General features: G+C 35.6%; 1 protein-coding gene and 1 non-coding gene across 2 annotated transcripts in view; both read left to right on the top strand.

The window, feature by feature from the left end:
* Nucleotides 1-437: 437 nt before the first annotated feature.
* RBM25 (RNA binding motif protein 25) overlaps nucleotides 438-26691 on the top strand; it is a 47700-nt gene continuing 21446 nt past the window's right edge. Inside the window, exons 1-7 of the mRNA XM_043919049.1 lie at nucleotides 438-628; nucleotides 7266-7386; nucleotides 10515-10564; nucleotides 12477-12644; nucleotides 17444-17501; nucleotides 20269-20429; nucleotides 26114-26299. Of these exons, the coding sequence (XP_043774984.1) occupies nucleotides 7281-7386; nucleotides 10515-10564; nucleotides 12477-12644; nucleotides 17444-17501; nucleotides 20269-20429; nucleotides 26114-26299 (729 nt within the window). The 5' untranslated portion in view covers nucleotides 438-628; nucleotides 7266-7280. The remainder of the gene's footprint in view (nucleotides 629-7265; nucleotides 7387-10514; nucleotides 10565-12476; nucleotides 12645-17443; nucleotides 17502-20268; nucleotides 20430-26113; nucleotides 26300-26691) is intronic.
* LOC122706063 lies at nucleotides 14313-14476 on the top strand. The gene has a single exon (XR_006344314.1). It is a non-coding gene; the product is annotated as a U1 spliceosomal RNA (small nuclear RNA).

The following is a 26691-nucleotide window of genomic DNA, read 5'->3' as shown; positions in this document are numbered from 1 at the left end:
GCGCACTTTTTCAAAACCACAGCCTTAGCCACTTATCTCTTGGTATCAACAGTAGTTTTCTAGGATTAGCACTTAGGGTTTCTACTGAGGAGCTGGGTGAGGCCCAGTTATCAGCCCATCGAACTTCAATAAGCCACAAAGCAAGGTTCTAACCCCCAAAACACAAACTACCGAAAGCGGGAAGCCCTCTTTACAGTCCTCACACCGAGTCCAGTCGGAACCTTGACCTCAAGATGGCGTCGCGTAATCATAAGATTGAATCAGCTCCAATCAAAAATGGCAGGGTGGGTCGTAAATGACGGCTCAAGACTTTCTAGCCCTCATTAGGCGATCCATCTCTATGGTGATTCGCCGCTGCGTGGTGATTCAGAGCCAAGAGTGAAGACTATCTATACGCGCTCTTCTCTATGATCCTCCTCCCCACGCCCCTGGCCGCAATGCACGCCGGGCACTAGGAAGACCTCCAGAAGCTCCCCGCGCAGCGCGGCGGTGTTTTGCGGCCTGTGCGAGTCGGCGCTTTGGGACCATTCTCCCGGATAGCGGCGCGCAGAAACCTCGAACCGGTGGAGCCCACTCGTAACCTGGATCCCGGAAGACTGCGAAGACAGTGCCGTTTCCTGAGCGGCGGGTGAGTTCACGCCTCAGAATGCGTGTGGAAACCCGGAGACAGGGTACTTCGGTTGGGGGCGGAGGGAAAGCCTGGGAGGCTGCGAGAGGGCCGGGGTGGGATGGGAATAAGGGGACGGGGGCGGGGAGTTGGGGTGGGGGAGGGGACGGGCACGAGGCTTGGGTTTCTCCACTTCTCTAAGGCCTCGAAAATCTGTGGGCCTAGCGGCAGCCGGTGAACCCACACCTACCGGCAGAGCCTTCCTCCTTGCATTGTCGCCCACTTTTTCTTTCCTTTCCACGGCTCGCCACAGAGTGGCCTCGGCCCATTCTGGGCTCCGCGTTTGCCAGAAAACGAGCGGTCGCCCCCCTGGGGAGTCCTTTCCTGAGATCCCTTTCAAGCCTGAGCCTGCGGAAGCCCTCCGGTAGATATTCCGGGCCTAGCGTTCAATTGCTCCAGACTATGCTTAGAAGCCGGCCAGCACCCACCCTTTTTATCGGAGGTGGGGTAGGGGGGCTGGCCACCGTCTGATTTCTTTCCCTTCCTTTCTGGTCATCTAAAGCCCGCCACCGAGTGAACTGCCCTCTCTCCCCCCGTCCCCACCCGCCGCCACTTAAATTTAGCTGCTGCCCAACTTTTCTAGCACCCTCCTAGTTGGTTTGCTGTCTTAAGATTGTGATGAGTGTTGTGGCCCTGCCCCTTTGCTCCCCTGGAGGTTACAGTAAACTCTGTCCATTGATTCTAGGAGAGGTCCAGGCTCCACGTTAGAATATGTTACTTCGTTTTCATCCTTCTGTAGTCTTCATTACTGCTTTTACAACATGTTTTTAGAACAAGTTCTAGGAGTATGAAGATTATTTTGAAGTTACGTAATATGGTTTTTTATATTGCCAGGGAAAAGCCATTTTGATAACTGGGCAGAGTGGAGCAGACCAGGAGGAGGGAGGAAATTGGGCTTCTCTTGCACCAGACTGCTCTAGTTTTGAAGTACTGTGAATTGGGTATTTGGCAGTAGTGTATAAGCAATTTTTATATTGTTTTGAGAGCTTTGCTTTCTAAAAGGTTATCTCCAAAACGTTCAGAGGGTGGAAATGCAAACAGTTGGTCAGTAATAGTTCCTCACAATTCAAGTGGAGATACTATGGTGTTTTACCTCTTTAACTTTTCTTGAAGCCTTGGTTTTCTTCACCTGTAAAGTGAAGATTATTGATGATATCCACCTCATAGGTTATTGGAATTGGGAATTAATTGAGAAAAACGTATGTAAAATCCTTAGTGCAATAACTAGGTAACATAGTAAGTGTTTAGTGCGTATTACCTGATAGTGTTTGTTGTTTAAGAATTTTCACTGAAGTACAGGAGCCTATCCCTGACTTAACATTTCTTCCAGTGTACCCTGGATAGAGTTGTATAAAGTCAGAGTTAATCATTGGTACGTTATTAGTAGAAAGAGGCATTGTGATAAGCGAAGACAGCCTTTGGATTGGTAATTTCAGGATAGTGGGGACCTTGGAGTCCTTACCCGCAAATTGTATTCTTTTGGATTAGTTAGCTTCTTTATCAGTAAAAGGAGAAGAGTATATTTACATTAGGTAATTTGGGAGGCTAAATGAGATGATCTGTGTTGAAAGCTTTTGTAAACAAAAGTAGATTAAAATTAGTTGATATTTTCATGACGTTGGTAACCCCAGAAGATGAATTATTTGCTTTTTGGCTACCTCCAAGTTAGTTGTATTTCATATAGTTTCTTCATTTACACATAATTTAGAGAAAATTTATATTGACTGTTTTATACTGTAGAAGCAAAAGTAATCATTGACTCAATATCGTATAAAAGCATGCTGTTTATCTTTTTAATTTCTTGATAGTTCTTTCTGATGCTGGTACTGAGATTCATAAGAGGATTTTGATTGATTCCTCAGTTTTTTTAATATAATTTTGCCTAACTTTTTTTAAATTTTGAAACTCGAGAAAATAAAAAGAACATATTTTCACTGAGAATTACTGCTATCGTTTTTTAACTTTTTTTTTTGCTTTTTAACTTTTTATTTTGACATAATTTCAAACTTAAAAAAGTGTTGTAAGAATGGTACAAAGGTTTCTCAAATATCTTTCACCCAGATTCCCCAAATGTTAACATTTTACCTGTTTGCTTTATCTTCCTCTCCTTTTTGTCTTCATAGTTTTCTTCTGAAATCTTTGCTAGTGAGTTGCAGATGTGGTGTCCCTCTTAACCCCTAATACTTAAGTGTGTATTTCCTAAAAACAGTTAACATTCTCTAAACTAACAACAAAATCAGGAAATTAATATTGATACAGTGTAGTCTACAGGTCTTAATTTGGTTTTGCCTGAAGGAGTCCGGAATTGATATTGCTATTTTTTTTTTTTAAACAGCTTATTAAGGTATAATTGACATGTAAAACACACTCATTGTAATGTACGATTCAGTGTAATGTACGATTCAGTGCAGAGATGTGCAACCATTATCCCAAAGGCTCTCTCTTTTTTGTTTACAAGTCACTTCCTCCTCCCACCATAGCTCTAGACTACCACTCATCTCTGATGAGTTAGGCTTGCCTTGCTTAGTCTGGGACAGTTACGTCAGTCCATTGTACCTTGCAGGCTATAAGCGCAGCGGGAAACTGCCTGCTACACTAATAATCATTTATATTTAATGTTGAGCCACTCGATTGGTTGCATGTATACATAAAATTTTCTCTTTCAGAACTAGTAAAAATAATGTTAGAAAAGAATCTGCCACATAATTGGAGCTAGATGTTTTATGGAATAAATGAATAAGTTGTATATGAGTGTTTGCTGAGGAGGAACTGTTGGTTCATTTGCTTCTTAGCATTTTAGAAATTTGTTCCTGACGAGGTTAGCCTGTAAGTCTATATCCCAGGTGAAATACTTTCTGTCAGGATAAATCTGTAATGGATGAATGCATATAAGCAGTAATGGTATTCTTAAGAGTGCAGAAAAAGTGGTTTGAAGGTGAAAAAGAGAAGCAGAATGCATAGATAAAGCTTCTTTATTTTGTTTTGGGGGAGGACCAAATTTATTGAGATAAAATTTACATACATTAAAATGCATCCATTTTAATTTCAGTCAATTTTGATGAATACATAAACCTGTCTGACCACTGCCACAATAGAGATAGGAAACACTTCCAACGTAGGTGCTGGTTTGTGTTATTTGGGGCCATAAAGTTTCATCCTTGGTGGATGAAAATGTTTTGAACCTTCCAAAAGTGAAGCACTACTTTTCAAGTATTCTTTAAATGCTTTAAATTTCAAGTATTCTTTAAATAATTTAAGTCATTTCAATGCTGATAAAATAAGCTCCTCATCTCTGTTAAACCCCACACACAATCCTTCGGCAGTTGACTACATTCAGAGTATATCTAGAAACTAGTAACTTGTCACCACTTCACTACCACCACCTGTTCTAGGCCACCTCTCTTGTCTAGGTTATTTCAATAATCTCTTACTTTTCTATCCTTATTCTCCTCCAGTCTTAACATAGGGGCCAGTGACACTGTTAAAATATAAGTCAAGTCAAAAACCTTTCGGAGTAAAAACCAGTATTTTTACAGCAGTTTACAAAGCATTACATTTTTTGAACCCCCTTCCCATCTCCAGTTTGTGCCAGTCCTGTGCTTCAGCTGTTGGCCTTCTTATTCCTTGAGCAAACACACCTCAGTTTCTTTGTATTTGCAGTTTCCTTTGCTTGAGAGGCTATTGCCCCCAGTATAGGGCTTCCTGCCTCATTCTCTTGCAAGTCTTTTTAAATGTTGCCTTCTTGGTGAAGCTGACCACCTTGTTTAAAATAAAGCATTCCTTAGCTCTCTTCCCTATTTCATTCAACAAAGTACATACCAGCTTTGACTATCTTTATAAAGTATTGTAAGAGGATTACAGTTTATCACCTACAGGTAAAAATGATAGACTTTGCTTATCCTAAAGTTTGTTCTCAGTCATTTCACATACATCAAAACATACCAAGCTCTATGTTGAAATATGTGGTTGATACTCTCCTTTTAGGATGTTTAAAGTCAACATTAATTATCAGAGATCACCAGAAATGTTTGTTTTCTGAATTTCTGTAGGAGGGGCCATTATCTTATTAAGATTGCCTTCATCTTTGAAGTTCAGCCTCTGAATAAGCAAGTTTTTAACAGTTCCAAATAAAAGGGAAATATTCTGTAGAAAAATTGGAGTGAATGAAATGGGTATATTGCATAAACTAAAACATAAACTGGTTAATTCTAGAATGAAAAGACATTTGAAAACTGAAAAAGTAGTTTAAACACCAAGAACATAGAGGGTTTTTTTTTTTTTTTTTTTTTTAAGTAGTTGCATTTAATACTTGGGGGAAAAAGTGATTCTAAAGATGAATTCATGGTTCAATCTTTGTAACCATTGTGAGGCTGGGTGCTTGTCACTGCTCGAATTGTACCCACACATGGTAACTTCTTAATAAATTTATTTAAAGAGTTTCTTAGTGTTTATTTGTTTACTGATTCATTCATTCATTATTTATTCAACAGGTATTAATACCAACTGTTCTTCTAAGAAAGTGCTGAGATAGAGTATTATAATGATAATACAAGAGCTTCTGTAAGTAGGACAGTAGCCCTCGATGTTTTAAAAGGATACACGCTCCTGTCCCCTTCCATATAGAATATTTGTTTTTGTTTTGGGCAAGAAAGTATTTTTTAAAAATTATTTAAAGATTCAACACATTTACAGTCTTAAATTAGTTGCATTTATACCTACTATTTTAAGGCATTTCCAATAGGTTACTTGCTGATATATGGCATTATTCTAGGTATTTATTTTACCTGTAAAGCTTTCTGAATATTTTAAGTGTGCTGTGTTTTTGAAATTGAAGTTTAGATTTTATAGAATATTTCAATATCCTAACTTCTTAAGGGAAAACACTCTGAGGAAGAATAGCTATGAGGGTAAAGGGCATACTTTTTAAAGAAATGTCTGATAAAGGAGTAAAAAGATACTCAATCTCATTAATGATTAGGGAAATTCAAGTAGAAACAAGAGAGTATTTTTTTACTTATCAGATTGGAATGATGGTGAGGATATAAGGAAGGGGCATACCTAAATACTCTTGGTGGGAATATTTGTACAGTAGGTTTGGAGGTAAAGTGTACATATATATAGCAGTACTTATCTGTATTATAGAATTACTTGGCACAGGTGCTTAGAGTTATATGTCCATTATGTCCAAGAACATTTAATATTATTTGTAAGAGGTAAATTACGGAGATAACCATCCATGTTGGTAGATAGTTCTATCTATATAGTGATAGTTTATTGCTTTATAAAGAATGGAGTAGAAGTTTATGACATGAAGAGATGTTAATGAAGGAGAAATGTACATAATATACTATGATTATATTGCCTGCACAAAAACATAAATGATTATATATTAGTTTGTGTAGAGAAAGGTATTTTAGAAGAATCCAGTGATTTATACCAAACTTGGGATTCGGGGCAAGGAAGTGGAAGACAAGCACTTTTTATCCTCTCTCTTCTGTAGGATGAGTAAAACAATATATAAAACCCAGAAAAGAAGATAGTAGAGAAAAACATTTTCTAAAGCTTTAGACAACTCTGCATCATTTGTTATAGAGTATAGGTAGGGGAGTTTTTCCAAGGATACAACAGAAAATCTCCTGTTAATCAAGTTAACTACTTTTAGCTGCATCATTAATATCAGATCAACCCACTTATTTTGGTGCATGGAATCTTACTAGGACATTCTAACATTTTTCTAAACTTTTCTCAGTAGTTTTGGAGACTTGAGTACATTGACAAAAATATTGACAATATAAAATCTGAGGATAGGGAAAGTCTTAAGTATTTCTATTCATTAGGAAAAAGACAAAAGTTTCTTTTGAGTGATAGTGTCATAAACGAAATGAAACAGTTCAGTGTGTTTTTGTATTTTTAAAAATCAAATACCAGCATCTGATTCTTGAATTTCATCCATTCATTAAATATCATTCAGGAATGGTTAAGAGGTTTGCTTTAACGTTTAAGAAAAATGATCACTTTTTTCCCATTGTCATAAATTAGATATTTTCTTTATATTTGAATGATTACAGTGGGACCTGATACCTGTAGGTTCCCCCCTACCTTCCCAGGTTTGTAGAATGTCACTGAGACATTGATTTGTCCTTCACGAACTGGCCAACACTGAATCAACAAACACTGTGTGACTTTGTTAATTTAGTTTTCAGGATGCATAAAAATTGAACGCTTCAGAACACTTAAAAGCTGTTAGATATTTTCCTGAATTCTGAGTTTGGTTTAAAAAGATTCATTGATGTTTGGTACTTAATTTTTGGATATTAACTGAACCTCAAAATTTTTTTCTTCCTTTATATGTATTCCCATATGATTGTAGGAGTCTATCCTGAACTTAGATCGTGTACATTTTGGGAACTTATTTTAGAAAAGATCTAAGTTTAAAAAATTCTCAATGGACAGACAGAGAAAAGAGGGTCTTTGCCAACTCCTTTGGGTAAGAAACTTCAGAATTTTGCAGATACTCTAAAAATGAAGGCCAAGAAACCAGGCATATCAAATTGTGAATTTTTCAAATGACGTGATTTGCCATGATTTCTTTCTTTAGACTGCTGCAGTAAGAATGTCTTTTCCCCCTCATTTGAATCGCCCTCCAATGGGAATCCCAGCACTCCCACCAGGGATCCCACCCCCACAGTTTCCTGGCTTTCCACCACCCGTGCCTCCAGGTAAGCTTGTGGGTACTGTTGCTTTTGTAGTTGATGACGGTGTTGTATTAGTTTCTGGTGTACAGGAAAGTGATTCATTTTCTTGGGTTTTTTGGTGTGTGTGTTTCAGTTTTTTATATATATATATATACACACACACACATGCACACACATACTTTTTTTAAGATTCTTTTTCATTATACTTAAGATATTGAATATAGTTTCCTGTGCTGTACAGTAAATCCTTGTTGTTTATCTGTTTTATGTATAGTAGTTTATATTTGCTGATCTCAAACTCTTAATTTATTCCTCCCTGCTTGCCCTTTTGGTAACCATAAGTTTGTTTTCTGTCTGTGAGTCTGTTTGGTAAATAAGTTCATTTGTATCATTTTTTTAGATTACACATGTAAGTGGTATCACTTGATGTTTGTCTTTCTCTGATTTACTTCACTTAATATGATAATCTCTGGGTCCATCCATGTTGCTGCAAATGGCATTATTTCTTTTTATGATTAAGTAATATTCCATTGTAAACATCATTATATACCATATTTTCATTCATCTGTCAATGGACATTTAGGTTGCTTTCGTGTCTTGGCTATTGTATATAGTGTTGTGACATTGGGGTGCATGTATATTTTGAATTAGAGTTTTCTCTGTGTGTATGCCCAGAAGTGGGGTTGTAGAATCATATGGTAGCTCACTTTTAGTTTTTAGGAACCCCCATGCTATTTTCCGGGGCTTCCCTGGTGACTCAGTTGGTAAAGATTCTGCCTGCAAGGCAGAAGTCTGCCTGCAGTACAATAGACCTGGGTTTGATCCCTGGGTCTGGAAGATCCCCTGGAGAAGGAAATAGCAACCCATTCTGGTATTCTTGCCTGGGAAATTCCATGGACAGAGGATTTGGACTATAGTGCATAGAGTCAAAAAGGGTTGGACATGACTTAGCAACTAAACCACAACAACATACTATTTTCCATAGGGCTGCGCCAGTTCACATTCCCACCAGTGATGGTGGCTTTTTTTTAATGTGTCCTTACGTCATTGCAGTATTATCTTTAGAAAATACGTGTACGAGTATTGGTAGAAACGCTGCCTGTTAGCGTTCTAGAAATGTGATGTCTCATTTTCCTATGGTGGGAGTTTCCATTTCTGGCCGAGTATCAAACTCACCTGAGAAATTTAAAATCTTTATTTAAATAATAGGTAATACATTTATACCAATCAAAAAGGTATACAGGGAAAAACTTTTCGCGCCTTCCTGTACAATTTATTACTATCCCCTTACTGAAAGGTGAAAACAAAACAGGGTTATTAGTTTCTTCTTTATCCTTCCAGATATTTTTTGGTGCATATTACAAGCCGCTCTAAATATATATGTTTCTATTCCATTTGTTTTTCTGTAATTCCTTTAACACAGATAATGTAGTAACATCGTATATATACTGTTCTGCCTTAACTTATATATATATATATATATGTATTTGACTATATCTTGGAGAGGTTTCCAAAGTTCTATTTAAAAGCTTCCTCTATTCAGTGTTTTATAAAGTAAAAAAAGTTTAAGTCCAGCCCCATCCTACTGAATCAAATCCTTGGAAATTAGGGCCTAGGAATGTCTTTTTAACAGGTTCACGGGTGATTCCTAAGTATCCATTTAAGCACAGTTAAGAGAACCCACATTTAAGAACTCTTGAGATTTATAATTAGCATTGCTTGACTTAAACTTTTCCTCTGGTTTATGAGTGGTGGTTCAGATTTTTTTTTTAATGGGATTGAAAACATTTTGTACAGATTCAGTTTCCCTTATGAAAGATAGTATCTAAAAGTTCTCCTTACTTTGCATGTTGGGAAGTATTTTCATTTAACGTAGAATCCATGTAATTCAGGCTGAAATCAACAAATGATCTTGTAAACCAACTAGAAGTGTTTCTTTTTAGGAAAGCTTTACATCAGTTACCTGGCTTTAACCATTGGATTATCTGTTTGAAATTACAGTGTTTACTAATGAGCTTGACTGTTGCAGAATCAAAAGTACCTTGCAATTGGCTAATTTGATGGGTTGTTAATTCATAACATGTACATTACAGAGGCTTAGCTTTAGGGGCCTCCTACCTTTAGGTCAAGTACACAGATGTGTTGGAGTAGATGTGAAAAGCCACAAGATAAATACGGAATTTTTCTGGAGTATCATTTAAAACTTAAGGAATTTGAGGGTAAATCATAATTTAAAAAAACAACTACTTATGCTTATACATCGTGGAGTAGAATGCTGTACTTGTAAAAGTTTTTAAGACATTTATGCTTGTAACTGGCTGTTTTAAGCTGTTCTTTGAGATAATCATGGGTATGTATTTGTTAGCCCCTTGCCGCCAGGGATGTAGTGGCAGAGCTTGAGTACTATCAGTGTATTATTCCATGTAACAATTACTGAATTACAGTCAGTAACTTAACTGCTCTGTAATAAAGGAGTTTGTCTTGAAAAGAAGGAATAAGAAAATAATGTTAACAGAAATCTGGTTACCAACCATCAAACATTAATTTCTTGAGAAGGATAGTGTCCTGAGCCACTTTCATTTGGGCATCAATTTTTGAGGGGTTCTTTATTTTTTTAGTCTCATAATATCTATTTTCTGATGGTCTTTCCTAGTAACATACTTAACAAAGTCCTGTGTTACAGAGTTATAGGAAAGACTATATTACTTCCAGTTTGTGAAGAAATTTTAAGGCATTAAGAATAAAGCTTAATTACTTGTTCAAAATCAGGAAAGGTGATGATGAAAAACTGTTTGTTTCCTTACCAGTGTATTGGTTTTATAGAAGAAATTTTAAATTCCTTTTAATTTTTAAAAAACACATACTAAAAGAATTGATAACTGTCCAGAATTTTGTACTCATTAAGGCAATAGCAGGTTGTGGTAGTCTTTTTGCTTTATGAGTGTTTCTGTTTTTAAGTTTATTTAGATAGACCAATCTGTAAACTATATTTGGTTTTGAAAAATATCTCATTAATATCTCATTTTTCATTAGTCTTATATTTCCCCTTAAAAGCACTTTGAAGGTGCTTATTTTTATGGCATGTACTTGATATAGAATATATTCTTGTATATATAATTATATTCTTAAGACGCATTTTGCTTCTTTTTTAGGGACCCCAATGATTCCTGTACCGATGAGCATTATGGCTCCTGCTCCAACTGTAAGTATAACTTTTAAGGAGGAATTACAAGTACTCCTGCTTTTAATTGAATCTAAACAACTTGATAAACTCAGATAAATTATTTTAAATGTTTAAAAGAATAATAGGAAGAAAGAGCATTCATATATATCATACTAATTTAAATAATATTATTTTCTCTCAAGTACAGTTGCTCCTAAAATAATGCTCCCTAAATAAATTATTTTGTTTTTGTGATTTTTCTCTTATTGTCTAGACTCTTCATACACTGTTACTTCAGATTTAGACATTGACTCTTTCACTACTCCCTCATGTCTTGGTTCTTGAAAGTAGAAGATGTGATCTGATATATCTGATTTCTTAAAAGAAAAAAAAAATGCAGAAATGATCTAGTAGAAATTTAAAATTTGAAATGAAAGTTGAATATATTTTTACTCTTTGCTCTGACATACCTGATTTTTAGCTTCTTCAAAACTATTTTTTTCCTCTGTCCTTTAGTATGATACCATCAAACTTTCTTAAGTTTTACTGAAACCTTTTCTCTGCTGAAGTTTTATTATTCAGTCTTATGTCTTGAACTTTAATTCTCCACATTCATAAAAGCTTCTCTACACTCTAGGCGTCTTTAGTTAAGAATGCTAGTATACTGTAACATGTGATTAAATGATAACCCTCTTAATGTTTATTTAACCAGAATTTTTCTTTGAGTTAACTAGTAGAATATAGGGTTTAAATTGTAATTCCTCTGTGAGGGAGATCAGGTCTCATTACTTTTAGCTATTTTTGTTTTTTTAACCTGTGGGTTTTGAAGAGGGAGGGAAGTGTTATTTATATTAAAAGGGTAATGAAATAGGAACTTGCTGTGAGGCAGACCAAGGGGGCCGTCCAGCTTTTCTTGCATTGGACCTTCATTGGGAGGCATGCACTGGGAAACCCCCACATGACGAGTACTCTTGTCCTCCTGCATCTCAGCCGAGGAAAAGGTAGCTCCCCCAATTCACCACTTCAGTGCCTACTGTATATGTTTTGCTAGATTCAATTCCAAATATAAAGACGAGTAAGACTATTCCCTCTGGGAAGTTGAACTTGATGAAAGGAAAAATAAGATAGAAACACAAGTAACTGAGAAAAGGTAAACCTAAAGTGTGGGGAGAGTGCTATGGGAATATTTGAAATTCTGCAGGAAAATTAGCCAGGATAATTGAAGTTTCCTTTTATACTAGTACAGAGTATAGTAGGTGAAGAAATGTGTGGGTATATTTGAAAACTTTAAATGATTTTTGATGTCTTAAACATAAAATTTCTATCCAAGTTTTTTTATTTGGTCTTCCAAGCTGTGTTTAAAAGAAAGGTAATCCAATAGTGGGTTTCCCTGGTGGCTTAGTGGTAAGGAATCCGCCTGCCAATGCAGGAGATGCGATCCCTGATCCAGGAATATCTCCTGGAGAAGGAAATGGTAACCCACTCCAGTATGGTTGCTGGGAAATCCCATGGACAGAGGAGCCTGGCGGGCTACAGTCCTTGGGGTTGCAAAAGAGTTGGATACAGCTTAGTGACTAAACAACAATAGCAAAATCTAATAGTGACACTTTACTTGTCATAAATAAGTTGTATTAATGAAAAATGTGCTTTGAGAACTTTATATTAAATATATAGAACCTATAGTATTATTAAATATATAGAACCTGTCCTTTATGTTTGCTACTTTAAAATAGGTGTTTGGGGACTTCCCTGGTGGTCCAGTGGTTAAGGCTCTGAGCTTCCACTGCAGAGGGCACAGGTTCCATCCGGGTGTGGGAACTAAGTTCCCGCGTGGTGTTTGGTGTGGCCCAAAAAAAAAAAAACTAAAATTGATGTTTTACCCTAATGTTACATTAAGCGTGACAGCAAATTTAATTGCAAGTTCAAATTTTATTGTCTGTCTTCACTTTAGGTCTTAGTACCCACCGTGTCCATGGTTGGAAAGCATTTGGGAGCAAGAAAGGATCATCCAGGCTTGAAGGCTAAAGAGAATGATGAAAACTGTGGTCCCACCACTACAGTTTTTGTTGGCAACATTTCTGAGAAAGCCTCAGACATGCTTATAAGACAGCTCCTTGCTGTAAGTTAAACTGTTTTTCATTTTAAAAATTTTTTGTTATTAATTTCAGGCTTAAGAAAAATCAGAGAAGACTCAATTACTGACTCTTATATTTTGAAAAGTTTCAATCCTGCAGAAAAGTTAAATAAATAGTGAACACCTTTGCAACACATTTTGCCACATTTGTTTTCTCTTTCTCTCTCCGCACACACACCGCTTAGTTTTTTTCTGAATAGTTTGGGAGTAAGTTGTGGCATTACATTTCACCTCTGAATACTTATGTCTCCTATGACCAAGGTACTCTCCTACATTTTTTACACTTAGGAAATTTAAGGTTGATTCATTATTGTTAATTAAAATACATATAGCTCATATTTATTTTACCAACAGTTTCTATAATAGGTGTTTTTTGTTTTTGGTCTATAATCCAGTCAGGGATGTATATACATTGCATTTAATTGTCATGGTTCTTTAGATGGCTTCTTTATTATAGAACAGTTCCCTGCCTCTTTTTGTTTACTTGTTTTTGTGTTTCGTGATATTGATGTTTTGAAGTGTCTGGGTCTTTTGCAGAATGTCTCACCCAGTTTGACTTGATTGTTTACCCATAGTTAGATTTAGAGTAAGCATTTTTTATAAGAATGGGCCATGTGTAATAACTGTTCTCAGGGGCAGCATAGCAAGAAACACCATGTCTCTTGGTTCCATATTTGGTGGTATTAAGTTATTTGGTTAAGGTGGTCTGATCTCCATTTTAGAGTATCTTTTCTCCCTTTGTCATTAATGAGTAACTTCTGGGTTAATTTTTTGAGACTGTGTGAGTCCTTTTCTTTAGAAGCCTTTGAAACAGTGATTTTAACATCTAGTGGTGATTGATTGACTCCCTTTAAAGTTTTTATTCTGAGCATATATAGTCAGTTTTTTTGACCTGGTCATTGATTTTCTTTTTTGTCTTAGTCTTAAAAATTCATCCTGATGCTACATGCACATTTTAAGTGAAAGAATACTGACTTTTTTAATGAAAAATAACGGTATCCGTACTCACTCCTTCCATAGTCTCTACTGTGTCTTAGAGAAGTTATTTAAAATTTTTTTCCTTCTTCATTTTATAAGTAATGTACATTATTGCCATTTCTGTTTTATAAATCATGTTATCCTTGCATTAAAAAGTGTTCAGAAAAAAAGGATTTAGAAAATAAACATAAAACCTAGCTTTGTCAGATCTTAGTATTTTGTGATGCTAGCTTTAGATTTTCATCCCAAAGAAACAAAACATGAAGGTCCTAATTCTCATTTCTGTCTTCCACGGAGGTAATAAGCAGAGGGAATCCATTATCCTAAACTGGGTGTTTATCATTCCTGACCATATTTTTTACTCTAATTACATATTTATATTCATAAAAGTTTATCATTTATAAGTTTAAAATCTGTATTCTTCCACAGTTTGCTTTCTTCACCCAGCATATATGTAGCTCTAGTTTGTTTACTTTTCACTGCTGTATGCCATTGCATTATAGAGATATGCTGTAAATTGTCAAATTTTTTACTGATGGTCATATGGATCATTTTCACTTTTTGATATTATGGTTTGCTATGTTATTACTGGTAATACATCTTTCTAAACGAACATGGAAGTGCTCGCTTCAGCAGCACATATACTAAGTGAACATGAAATAAATTCTGTCATGTATACTTACCTGGCAGGGGAGATAGCATGATCACGAAGGTGGTTTTCCCAGGGCGAGGCTTATCCATTGCACTCTGGATGTGCTGACCCCTGCGATTTCCCCAAATGTGGGAAACTCGACTGCATAATTTGTGGTAGTGGGGGACTGCGTTCGCACTTTCCCCTGGTAAAAAAAAAAAAAAAATTCTGTCATGTATTCTCTTAGAAGTGGAATTTCTGTCATTGGGCATGCTTATCTTCACTTTTAAAGATAATGCCTGTTTTCCCCCAAGGTAGAACATTGGAAGGACATTTTATTTATTTCTATTACAGATGTATTTTTAATTTTATTATTATTTATTTTTGGCTGCACTGAGTCGTGATTGTTTTGCGTGGGCTTTCTCTAGTTGTGGTGAGTAGGGAACTGCTCTGCCGTGGTGTGCGGGCTCCTCGTTGCAGTGGTTTCTCCCGCTGACGAGCACGTGGGATCAGTAGTCGCGACTTGCGGGCTCTAGTGCGGGCTCAGCAACCGTGCGCGTGGACCTAACTGCCCTATTGCATGTGGGGTCTTACTTCCCTTATTAGGGATTGAACCTGTGTCCACCCGCATTGGCAGGCAGATTCTTAACCACTGACCCACCAGGGAAGTCCTCGAAGGACATTTTAAAAAACGTCTTTATTGAGATATAATCCACACACCATAAAGTTCACCCTTTTATAATGCACAGTTCAGTGGCCTTTAGTATATTCAGAGAGTTTTGCAAATATCACCACTGTCTTAATTCCTGAACATTTTTATCACCCCATATAGAAACACTGTACCTATTAACATTGCTTTCCGTTTTCTCCTCCCCTGAGCGTCTGGCAACCACTATTAAACCTGTCTCTGTGGATTTGCTTGTTCTATGCATTTTATGTAAATGGAATTTTAGAATATGTGGCTTTTTTGTTTTGTCTTTGACTTAGCCTGATGTTTTTAAGATTCACCTATGGTGTAGCTTATTAGTGAAACTTTGTTCCTTTTTTATGGCCAACTAATAATGGCAACCCACTCCAGTATTCTTGCCTGGAAAATCCCATGGACTGAGGATCCTGGTAGGCTACAGTTCATGGGGTCGCAAAGAGTCGACACGACTGAGCGGCTTCACTTCAGTTCACTTCAATACTCCCTTTAGTCACTATGCTGTATTTTGTTTATCTGTTTATCAATTGATGGACACTGGGTTGTTGTGAATAATGATGCTGTGAACGTTCGTGTACAAGTTTTTGTGTGGACACACGTGTGTATGTTTTCAATTTGAAACATCCTTTTTTAAAACTGCTGTTGATGTATATGTGCTGCAGAGTCTTTTTTAAGATCTTTGAATTCCTGAATTTATCTCTTCTGTTTCTCTTTTTACTTTTAAGACTTTACTTAGATGTCTGGGGAGCTTTGATTGTCCATATTTAAGAGTTAGGGATTAAAAGAGTTTTGTATACATAAGCTGACTTTGTAAAATGTTGGGCATCGCTGTAGGGTAATCTGACTGGCAGCCAGAGGTTTTAAATTCGGTGGAGTGTTCTTTGAGGTGGGTTGGTTTCTCTAGAAAACTTTGAGTTTTATGCCTAGTGAGTTTATGATTGACTGCCTGTATGAGGTTGCAGGTACAGGATTGACTTGAAGCATGCATTTCTTTTTTTTTTTTTTGAAGCATTTCCTATACCTTTACTTTCTTCCCTTCTTACTCTTGCAATCTCGTTGGTGTTTTCATATCTGGTGCTCCACATCCCGAGCTTGTTTTGTTCACTTTCTTCAGATGGTTGCTGTTCAGGCTCTCTTCTCTGGTGATGGGGAAAGGGTAGCTGCTTGAAGCCTCTGAGACTTTGATTATTTCATATTTGTATTGTCAGGCAGTAACTTATTTTTATTCAGCTTCACACTTCAGCCCAATTCGCCACAGTACCTTTTGCCCCTGGTCTGGATCCCACTAGGTTTTGTATTGATAGAGTCAGTTAGCCTAATTTTTTCTTTCTTATCAGTATCTGCTTCTATACACACTTGGAGTCATAGCTTTCTTTGTTTTCCTGAATGAGCTATTATCCATCCATTTGCCTTTTGTCATTGCAAAAGGCACACTATGTTTGACCTTATAGTATTTTGTCTTTTATATGTATTTTGGCTGCACCGCGAGGCGTATGGAATCTTACTTAGTTCCTTGACCAGGGATTGAACCCATACCCCCTATAGTGGAAACTTAAAGTCTTAACTTCTAGATTATACTACCAGGGAAGTCCCAATTCTTTGATTATCATTTTAGTAGTTTCTCTGAATGAAGATGTGAAAAATCCATGCATTTCTCAGCTTTGACAGATAATCTTTAGTTATTACTTCCCACAAAACTTCTTTTAAACCTTCTAATTTTTCTTTAGTAATGAGAAATAAACTTTGTGAGTAAACAAAATGTAATAAATATCCCACCCTTCAGACAACCTGCCCCGTTAACATTTTAGAGTATTTCTGATCATTTTCTGGAAATTTTTTTCTTTACATTGTTAAAAATCTTACTGTTGGGACTTCCAGTGGTTAAGACTGAATGGTCCAGTGGTTAAGACTCCATGTTTCCAATGCAGGGGATGCAGATTCGATCCTGGTTGAGGAACTGAAGAGCCCACGCTCCTTGGGTGTGGCCAAAAAGAAAAAGATTACTGTGTATCTGCAATTTCATGTCTCATGATATATTTGCATCCCATATCAAGCATTTCCCTATGTCTTTAAAAATCCTTTATAATATATACATGTGTTTTAATTTTTTTTCTCATATATACATGTGTTTTAAAACAGTCTTTATGGGCTTACAGTATTTACTTGAATTTATTATAGTTCTAACTATTACAATATTTGGGCATTTTGGGTTTATTTACATGTATTTGTAAGATAAATAAAACTAAAATGTCTAATTTATTGAAAGATAGTTTTCTGGAAATAATAGTCACAATTTATATTTTCCTTTAAAATGACTTGTGTATTTTATTCATATAATAAGCTTGTGGGAATTGCAAAATTTAGTTGCTGAGAATGTTTTGTCTTCTATTTTTTCCTAAGCAGGAGTATAATTATGTTCTTATTTGCATTATAACTTTAAGTGGTAAGGATCTTTTTTGTTTTCTTTTAAAGAAATGTGGCCTAGTTTTGAGCTGGAAGAGAGTACAAGGTGCATCTGGAAAACTTCAAGGTAGGTAATTTTTTGCTTATTTATTGAGATCATCTTAATCTGTGAGTGTAAGTTATGTTTGCATTTGCTCTCGTTAACCATGGAAGAGTTTTGTTAGCACTCTGTCTTCACTCCTACTGGAATAAGGACTAAAGGCAATTGGGAAGATGTTGGCTGAGAGGTGAGATTAGAAAGTGAAAAAGGCCAATAGGAGGTAGGAGAGGGGGAAAAAAATTAGGCTAACTGGTTTCTTATTACTTTAAAAAGTTCTTTTTGTTTCAGAGCAGGAGTATATGATCAAGATGGGACAATTAAAAAAAAAAATGAAACAGTTAGGACTTAGGAAGGAAGTGTAGAAGAGATGATGAGATGACCTGTTAGTCTTAAAAGCCAACTATTCTTTTCATACTAGTTGGCAGAAACACCTGTTTGATATACATTCTTTAAACACTTATTATGGAAAAATTCATACATATATAAAATTGGCAGAATAGTGTGAATTCTTATGTACTTGTCTAGCGTTTTAACATTTATTAGGTCATGCCATTTGAGCTTAACCTGTACCCTGTCCATTTTCTTTTTATATTTGTACAGTCCTGAGCACCAGATGATTTAGTCTATAAATATTTTTATGTCTCCAAAAGATAAGTTTTTAAAAAATTAGTTATTTTCATTGGAGGCTAATTACTTTACAGTGTTGTAGTGGTTTTTGCCATATATTGACAAGAATCAGCCATGGGTGTACGTGTGTTCCCCATCCTAAATCCCCCTCCCACCTAAAATAAGTTCTTTTTAAAAAACATACCTAAAATGCAATTATAAGACCAAAGGAAAAACATTTCTTCTAATTATTCTCAGTGTTTAGATATCCAACATTCAGTCAATATCCAGTCCATGATCAGATAGATGTCCAGCTGACTCAAATGTCAGTTTCTTAGATAGTCCTTTTGACAGGATTCATGTAAAATCCCTGCATTGCTGTAGGTTGACATATTTTTGAGATTCTTAATATTTTTAGTTCTGTCTGTCTTCTTTCTCTTGAGATTTGTTGGAGAACCTGGGTCTTCTGCCCAGCAGTGTTTTCTCAGTTTGGATTTGCTTATTGCAGCTCCAGTAGAATTACATGTCTTGCATCTCTGTCCACTGCATTGTAGTGTAAACTGTTTGGTAGTTGTAGCTTGAGACTTGATCAAATTTGAGTTTGTCTCTGTTGTTTTTGTTGATGCTTTTTAGATGTAAGAATTCTAATTAGGAGTTTCTTCCATTAGGAGTCATATTCGCTTATAATTTTTTTTAAATGGTAACAGCTTTTGTCAGTGACTGGTTGATTCATTCACTGGGGGTTTGCCAAATGTAACAGTTTGGAAGAATTGTGTTATTCCTTCATTGAAGAACAAATATCATTTGTTAATACAATACATCCATAAGGATAAACTTCCTTTTCCATGTACTATTTGGCTACTTAGAGATATAATTTCTGTAAGAATAATGAGATAAATGCTTTGGTTCTTTGATTTTTCAAAAGAATGATCTTATGTTCTTAGCATCCTCTAGCAGTGACTTTTTTAAGACCTATTTTGAACTTCTGGATTGACGAGTATTCAATTTGTTGTTATTATTTAATATAGATTAATTGTCATTATCCCTAGTGAAGCTTAAGTTGTCTTAGGTTGCCTTTGGAAATTGGATCTTCAGTGATTTTTTGACCCAAACTTAAATGCCTTTGATAGCTTCCTTGTTATCTGGGAATAAGATATACAAAGTTCAGCTAGTAGTTTTTCTGCCCAAGATTTGGGATCAGCCATTTCTGAAGAAGCTCTGGTTCTTTTTAGTGGGAAATTGTTTCAAAAAGACCATCTGGATATTGGTGCAGACACTGTATCCATTGTTTGGTCTTTACTTTGCCAATGATCAGTAATTCAAATTCAAGCCTAAAAGATTTTTATCTAATCTTTTTTGTCATATGTCTTATGTTTTTCTTCCACACTTAGAATCCTGAGCTTCAACACTGGGGATGATAGACTATTAAATAATTATTTGTTATTGTTATCCTCTCACATTTCACATACAATAATTTCAGACCAATAGCACCAATACTGTCATCAATAATATGCTTGTTGACAGATCTTTTTGTCTTTAGGATCTATCCCACTTAAGTATATAGTCAGATTTTCTGTTTTAAAAATCACTCAACATGTAGTTGTATCACTAAGTGTAAACATATTTGGATTCATTTGTTTAATTTTATTTTCAATGTTCTTTTAAATTTAATTTTGTTTTAATATCTTTATTAAAAATCATAAAAATAGACTAGCTATTAAAATGAAACAGACAGAAAAGTTAGACTAGTAAATAGAATAAAAGATCAGTACTTTTGTAGTTTAACATCTCTGAACTGAAAAGTGCTGTATTTAGGTTCAAGCAGCCTTCTTGCCTCACTATAGCTGTGAGGAAATTGAGGATGGAATGAATCCATGAAATAATTAAAAGAATTAATCATGAAATTTGCTATTTTGCTGAGTATTTTTTCAGCATTTCTAATACTAGCATTTTGCTTGACGAGAATTTTTCTTCCTTTCCCATTTTTCTTTTCTCTTTTTTTCTTTTGGTTGGTTGAGAGTGCTAAAAGAGAAATCCATGTCAAAGGTAATTGAAGGAAAAGAAGGAGTGATGAAATAATCTTTGCGTTATAATGCTTTGGTCTCTAATAATTTCAGTTTTCCATAAATATTTTTCATCTTTCATAATTGTTTTGATATCTTACTAAATTCTTTGTATCCTTTGCTAGCCTTTGGATTCTGTGAGTATAAGGAACCAGAGTCTACGCTCCGTGCACTCAGGTTATTGCATGACCTGCAGATTGGAGAGAAGAAGCTACTTGTTAAAGTTGATGCAAAGACAAAGGCACAGCTAGATGAATGGAAAGCAAAGAAGAAAGCTTCTAATGGGGTATGTTTTCTATAGCATTGTCTTCTCTAGGCTAACTGTGCTTTTTCAGTGTAAATGCTTCTCATTATGAATGAATCTAATACAGGGCTTCACAAGATCATCAAGTGTGTTTTACATATAGTTATTTTAAGTCTTTTATCTACCCATAGTGGGTGGATGACTGTTGGTTTGCTTATTCCAGGTTGGGATGAAGGTAGTAAGGGAGGCTGGACAAGGTTAACTTGCCAGAGAAAACACTGGTAGACTATTCCAAACAGAGCTAATTCATTAAGACAGCTTTGTAAGTAAGTACAAAATATATTTCAACCTACAAAACTTTTATTAGTTGCCCTCCCTTTTAGAAGTACACAGGTTCTAAAATGAATTAGAATAAATCTTATTACTTTTATCAGGTGGTGGCTCTATTAAGTGAAGCTAATGTAAAGGGAATTTTTGTATTTTGTAATGTATACATTACTACTCACTCTCAACAAAGCAAAAAATAGCTAAAGCCTTAGTGTATACTTCCTTGTCTTCCCTTCCTAGTTTCTTTTGACATATCAAGCTGAATGAATCCAGAGTAGATTCATTATTACCTTTCTATCGCTATAAAAACAAAACAGCCTTTTTGGTCTGTTGAGTCTTTTAAATAGAAGTAGCTTCCTTAGTTCCCTTACTCACTCCTTTACAGAAACATTGTAAAAGTATTCATAAAAGCAGAATGACCTCTAAAGAAGACGTTAAATACAACCCATAATTCTATCATCATTAGTAACCACCGTAGACATTTTTGTTGCATATTTTTCCAGGCATTTTTCTCTAAGGTATAAGACATTAAGTGTAATTATGTCAGCCCCTTGCTCATACATCCTTAATGGTTTTGAATTTCTCAAAATATGAAACCTATATTCTTAGCATGGCATCCTAACCTTGCTCCCATCTACCCTTCTGGCTTACTCCATCAATCCCCTTCTATGTGTCAGTCATATATTCCTACAGACTCCTTTGTGGTTTGATATCCTTGTTGCCCATACAAGCTACCTGTTGAAGGTCTGTCCACATTTAGTTTAAATGTTGCTTGACTCATGTAACCATCATGAGTCCTACCCTTGATTCCTCTCAGGCAGAATTAAATCCTTTTTATATAAAGCAGGATTTTACTGTTATGTCAGTCTGCTTTGTAGTGTATTTTGTTTTTATCACTCTCTCACACCTTCTTATCCCGTTTTCATCCTCATATCCTACATTCACTGATTATAAGGTAGGGCAATAAGTTCACAGACTATTTTTTCATCTTATACCTCCACAGAACCTAGGTCAGAGTCTTGCCTGTGATGAGAATAGGGTGAACATTTATTGTAACAGTTGCATTTATGTTGCTCACCTGATAATCTTTACTGTCTTTACCTAGCTGTATAAGGATTTAATACAATTTACACTCCAGAGAAATTGTATTTTATTTCATATCAGCACTATTGTCTGTCGTAGCCCTAAAACCTTAAAAAAGCCAACGGTCTTAGATTTTCCTTGCTGTGATAACCAAATTCATATTTAAAATAAAGCCTGGATACAATGTTTTCAAAGTGTTTTATGTAATTTCCCTGGACTCATTATTTTACTCTGGTCATTTGTGAGGTGGTTTAAATTGTGGCATTGCAAGTGTTGTGCTCCGATTGAAAAGTAAATCACTTCATTGTGTGTTTATATAAATGAGGAAATGTATAATTGTGTGACTTCATTTTGTAATCCCTGTTAGTAAGAGGACTCACAATTGAAATCTGTTCATATTTTTCCTCAAGAATGGAGTTGAAGCTACCTCTTAATAAAAATGGAGCAGTTATTTCAGATAAAATGAAATTTCAAAAATTAACAGGCCTGACTTCTGGGTGCATTTGGCATGGTTTCCAGAGGTATTGAAGTCGTAAGACAAACATGGCATAGTTTTGCAGAGTTGTTGATTTTACTCAACAATACTAGTAAAATGAAGACGAATAATTCTATCAGATAAAAATTTTTTTTCAAACAAGTAAATACATTGTCATGATTTTTCAGGGTAAATGTGAAAGTGTATTTGTTCTTTATCTTTTATTGTTGATTTGTTGGAGGAATTTAGAAAATAGTGATTTGAAGTAGAGGGTATGAGAATGAGACACTGAGAAACGCGTGGCGCCTCACCCGCTCTCCTGACCCCAGGCAGGAGAGAGAACAGGGTTAGCTGTGTAGTTCTCTGATTCAAAAAGAACCACGGATTTGTCTAGAAAGATGTTCTTCCTGATCCAGAATTTTAACAGGAATTATGTGCCTTGATTAGTAGCGCGATTAAAAGCTTTTATTTAGCTTTCACAGAATCTGTAGAAAGAACTTTTTTACTTGTAGTAAAAGTATTTCATTTGAGGTAGCAACACTGATCTTAGTCCTTGTCCTTTTGTTTTACCTCTTGTTCAATAGTAGCGGTTTAGGACTAGAGACATCTGCTAAATCATCAGAAATAGTGCTTGTTTACCACACATTCATTCAAGGTTGACTTCCAAGTATTGAAAGTACAAATAACCTTTGGAAAGAGCTGCCTACTTTATGTTTTTTAATTGAGGACAGATCAGATACTGCAGGTAGGAACTCCTTCACATTTTTGTCTGGAAATTAGTGTGAGTGTGGTGGAGTCTACGTTTTTTCCAAAGAAAGAGCTCTACATTTGCTTAGTTGCCCAAGTTCTTGTTTTGGACTCTAGAGGTCAGTGCCAAAGAGTGAGCCAAGTGGAGTTTTTACCTAACTCTCCATCTAGTAGCTTTACTATAAAAGCTCTGAATAGTTGGGACTGGTAAACATCTCAGATATTCAGTGTATTTCTTTGATCTTTTTGTACTGTGCTGCACTGCTGAACCCTTCACTTCTTGCTGCTCAGTATGCTTTCTGTTTCTGAAGTGGAAGAAAAAATGAAGTCAGGAAGTTGTCTGTGATTCAGGACCTAGAAGTAGAATTTAAGTTGAAACTAAAAATAACTTTTCCTCCCAAGACACATATTGTCATTTTTGTTTTTCTTACATTAACAATTGGTTAAGAGATGGGACTCATAAGCTTTCCTTCTAAAGAAATGTACATTTTCTCTATAGATCAAGGGGTAGTAGTCATTTGTAATGTAGTGTGAACTAGATCATTCCAAATGCTTTACTTCTGTTTAGCTATATTAATATTTAAGTCTTAGCTTAGGATGAGTGGTGGTAGGGAATTTAGGGGCTATGAGTATTTTTAGGTGGATAAGGCTTTGGATTTGTAACCCCACCTCTATCCTTATGTTTAAAAGAGCATGGAGATGTAGAGGGTTCATGGAAAGAAATTTAGAATGTAGGTAAAATGCTAAAGACAGACTGGATTTTCTCTGATGAGGTTTATTTTCATAATAAAGAATTTAGATCTCAACAGCTGAGGGTTGATAAAAATAGCTGTATGTGTCTTCAGGACCTGAGGTTTCAGGGACAGGTTACTGGTGATTTAATTCTTTTCATTTTAAAACTTTTGGAGAAGCAGAGTATTGCTGAAGGGATTTTAATGAAAGCTGCATGAAGACCTTATTGTTATATATCATTGATTTAGAATAAGAAAGGACTGCATCACCAAATTTTAGTTTACAATTTAGTTTACAATTTTATTATGAAAATAAATTGGTTGACAAAACCCACTGCAATGTTGCGAAGTAATTAGCCTCCAACTAATAAAAATAATTGGAAAAAAAAAAAAAGAAAATAAATTGGTAAATAATATAAACAACTGAATTACTCACCTTGGTTAAAGCATTGTATCTTTATCCAAGATGCCAAGTAGATAGTTGGCTTTAAGAAAATTAGATGAAGGAGCAGGTTTGAGAAAGTAAGGAACTCAGAGTGGTTAGTTACCACATTTAAGGACTTACATGAACTTTATCTGTATCATATCTTCATCTGTGTCTCTTATCCTTCTTTCTTCTCTTATATTGTTAAATACTTAAAGGGAAAGTTATTTCTTTCTTTAATTTTGAATTTTTAACCATCTAACATAGTGTCTGCATATAGTAAACTCAAGAATTTGAGCAAATTAAGAAATAAATGTGTGCTGAAGAAGTATCCACTGGGGATAGCGTTCAGAATGCTGGTTATTATGAAATCACAGCTCAGTTACATGAAGGAGGCACAAGGCATGACACTCACCTTGGAGAGAGTTTAGAGCATGGCGACCAAGAGTCAGCTTTTGTCCAGAAAAGCAGAATTCTTGTTTGTATCTGAAAATTTGCGCAATATATATTTACTAAGTATGTATGTAGCTTTAAGTTACAAAAGCTTTTGTATACATAAATCTTTATGTTTATCTTCTTTGTCATACTTTTTTGTTGCTTCTTTGTCATACTTTTCCTCCTTTCCAAGTTTTAAGAAGAGAAGAGGGTAATGAAATTGTCTGGAGCTTGAGGTCATTCTCTAGATTTTGTCATTTGAACTTGGATTAATTACTTAACTAGGAGCTTTAAAATAAAGCAGAAATAAGGACAGTAGGATACTGGAAACCAGTAATTTTTTTCCCACATGGACACAGGTAACAATTTAGACTTTGTTTAAAAAATAATCGTCTTGGGAAAGAATTCCCTGGTGGTCCAGTGGTTAAAAGAGTGCTGTTTCACTGCTGAGGGGCCCGGGTTTAGTCTCTGGTTTAGGTAACTAAGCCACAAGCCTTGTGACCCGGCCTCTTCCTCCCAGCCCCATAGTCTGTTACTTCTTTGTGAGAAGTAGTACAACATGAATTTGTTTTTATTTTTCATTATGTTACATTCACAAGTTGTGGGGAGAAAGGTGCGCATATTTAGAGTTGATTCCTTTTTAGTTATTTTGAGTTTTTTAAATGGTATTCCCACATTGCAGAAAGCAGAGAGGGAAAAGAGAAGCATCATTCCAGCTCCTGGTCTTCCTAATGTTTATATTTTGTTGTATATAGTTTTATTTGTTTAACATACATATGTTTTTGGTTATTATTTTATATACTTTTGTACTTTATTATATTTTTATATATTTTATTTTATAAATATATTTTATATATTATATTGTATAATATAAATATTATATTTACTTTTGTTTTGTTTTGGCTGTACCCCAACAGCATATGGGTTCTTAGTTCCCTGACCAGGAATTGAACCCGCATCCCCTGCAGTGGGAGCATTGAATCTTAACCACAGGACTGCCAAGGAGGTCCCTGTTTTTGTTTATTTAAAACAGTGGCTATCATAGGTACATAAAATTGTATTTTGCTTTTTCAATGTAATTAAGTTTTCAACACTAGAATGAGTTACTCAGTAAATATCATTAGTTTGTGCAAGTATTGAGCAAGAGGATCTGAAAAATTTTGAAAGCTTTTCAGATGTGTAGTGTGCTAACCCTGTGATTCAATCTTCTCTTGCTAGTTAGGGGTCAGAACGTTAGATAGCAAGGGACCAAAGAAAGGAAAATGATAGAGTACAGTATATCCAAGGAAGAAAGCGTAAAACAAATACAGTTTAGTTTTGTGAAGTTGGGAGTAAAGCTAAGTCTGCATTTAATAGGACTACAGAGATGTTTTGGAGAAAACATGTTTGTTTGTTTTGTGTACTAACTTGTTTTGAATGATTTTGATTTTCTTGTTTGATTTTTTTTTTTTACCCCCCCTTTCCCATCTCCTGAATCTGTCTTGTTTTTGTTTTTTTTTTAAAGAATGCCAGGCCAGAAACTGTCACTAATGATGACGAAGAAGCCTTAGATGAAGAAACAAAGAGAAGAGATCAGATGATCAAAGGGGCCATTGAAGTTTTAATACGGGAATACTCCAGTGAGCTCAATGCCCCCTCACAAGAATCTGACTCTCACCCCAGGAAGAAGAAGAAGGAAAAGAAGGAGGACGTATGTGTTACTGATTTATGCCAGCAGAATCATTTCTACAATTTACACTTTGTGCTGTCATTCTTTTTTTTTTTTTTTTTTTGTGCTGTCATTCTTGTGCTTTCATTACAGTCCAACTTAGGGGGAAAATAGAGTGACTGGCATTTATAACAATATACTGTTAAGGCTAATTTGACCATGTTTTATCTTCCTTTTTTTTTTTAAACCAAAACATTCCTGTATTTACATTTTTGAAATGCAGTGACATGGAAGTTTGTGTTTATTTGTGGATTCATTAAGTAAGGGGGGGGGGAGGACAAACTTGAGTGATGGATGGGAATTAATATTAAGGAGCAAAGCTGCTTTCCCCCCCCTTTTGCCACGGAAGAGCTGGCCTTGTTTTGCCTTACTCC

Source organism: Cervus elaphus, chromosome 12, assembly GCF_910594005.1.
Source record: "Cervus elaphus chromosome 12, mCerEla1.1, whole genome shotgun sequence".
NCBI classification, from domain to species: Eukaryota; Metazoa; Chordata; class Mammalia; order Artiodactyla; family Cervidae; genus Cervus; species Cervus elaphus.
Note: the sequence above shows the minus strand (reverse complement) of the source record. Positions and strands in the feature narration are given on the sequence as shown.